Below are 1,038 nucleotides of genomic sequence, written 5' to 3'. Positions count from 1 at the left end.
GCTTTGTACTCATCACATAGTAATAATAATAATTATGAACACTTTTCTCGTATTCTTTTGTCATTACAAAGCACACATTTCCAGAGAATAAATATGATGATTGAAGAGATCACCACTCTATTATGAAAACGTTTAATGAGACTGACACATCGTGTTGGTTCTGCTTTATCTTCGCAACGTCGCTTTCTGTCAGGAACCGCCCTCACTCTGCCCCCGCAGGACCGCCCCTCAGATCGATGTCACTGACGCGGACTCCATGGCCGAGCCCAGGGGTGGCCACCAAGGAGCCCTCGCCCGGGAATCCCGCGCTGGGAAGCGGGGCTTCTGCTCCGGCCAGCCCTTCAGTGCCGCCCACCAGGTGGAGGTGGCCCTTACCTCCGTCCGTCGCCACGGGAGGAACTCCTATCACTCCTTCGTCCGTAGGGAGCGGCGAGATACCGACCACCCCTTGGCCAAGTCCTTCGCTTTCCTGGTCGCGCTCTTTCGGTGCCGCTTCACGATGCGCGGCCGGAGACACAGACACGGAGCTGCCGTATCCGCCGGCTCGCCTCCCGTAACTGCCGTAGCCATCATACAGCCCAGGGCGGCCGTAGCGCTCGTACGGCTTGCGGTAGCTCGGCCGGTGGTGTCCCCATGTGTGGGACATCGCCTGCTGCGCCAGCAGGAGGAGACAAATCCCGGAGACGAGGGCGTGAGTTCTTTTCCACGCCGCCATTTTAAGAAGGTTTCTGCAGATCCAATTATTATGTTAATTCTTTACTTGACACTCCTCTGGTGCGTAAGAAAGGTAGATAAAACTGGTAGTAAAGTATTGCAAAAAACAAACTAGAAAGAAGCAATATGCTTCATATTGTTTTATCCTACTCTGTCGATGTGTGTGTTTCTCGAAAGAGCGCAATACTATGGCTTTTATCAATTGCAACAATAAAATAATTTTTTCTCCTGTAACCATTTGAGATCTGAACCCCAATGACGCTGATGACGTGTTCGGCATAAAGAACATGGAAACACAAGGGGGAAATAAAGTGAATTACAATA

At 51.0% G+C, this 1,038-nt stretch overlaps 1 protein-coding gene across 1 annotated transcript in view; it reads right to left on the bottom strand.

Moving 5' to 3' along the window:
* Nucleotides 1–116: 116 nt before the first annotated feature.
* Nucleotides 117–1,038, bottom strand: part of LOC119594439 — a 1,619-nt gene continuing 697 nt past the window's right edge. The window contains exon 2 of the mRNA XM_037943499.1: nt 117–728. Coding sequence (XP_037799427.1) covers nt 203–715 — 513 coding nt within the window. The 5' untranslated portion in view covers nt 716–728 and the 3' untranslated portion in view covers nt 117–202. The remainder of the gene's footprint in view (nt 729–1,038) is intronic.

The sequence above is a fragment of the Penaeus monodon genome, chromosome 33 (genome assembly GCF_015228065.2).
Source record: "Penaeus monodon isolate SGIC_2016 chromosome 33, NSTDA_Pmon_1, whole genome shotgun sequence".
Lineage (NCBI taxonomy): Eukaryota > Metazoa > Arthropoda > Malacostraca > Decapoda > Penaeidae > Penaeus > Penaeus monodon.
The sequence above is the reverse complement of the archived record's forward strand: the minus strand, read 5'-3'. Positions and strand labels throughout refer to the sequence as shown.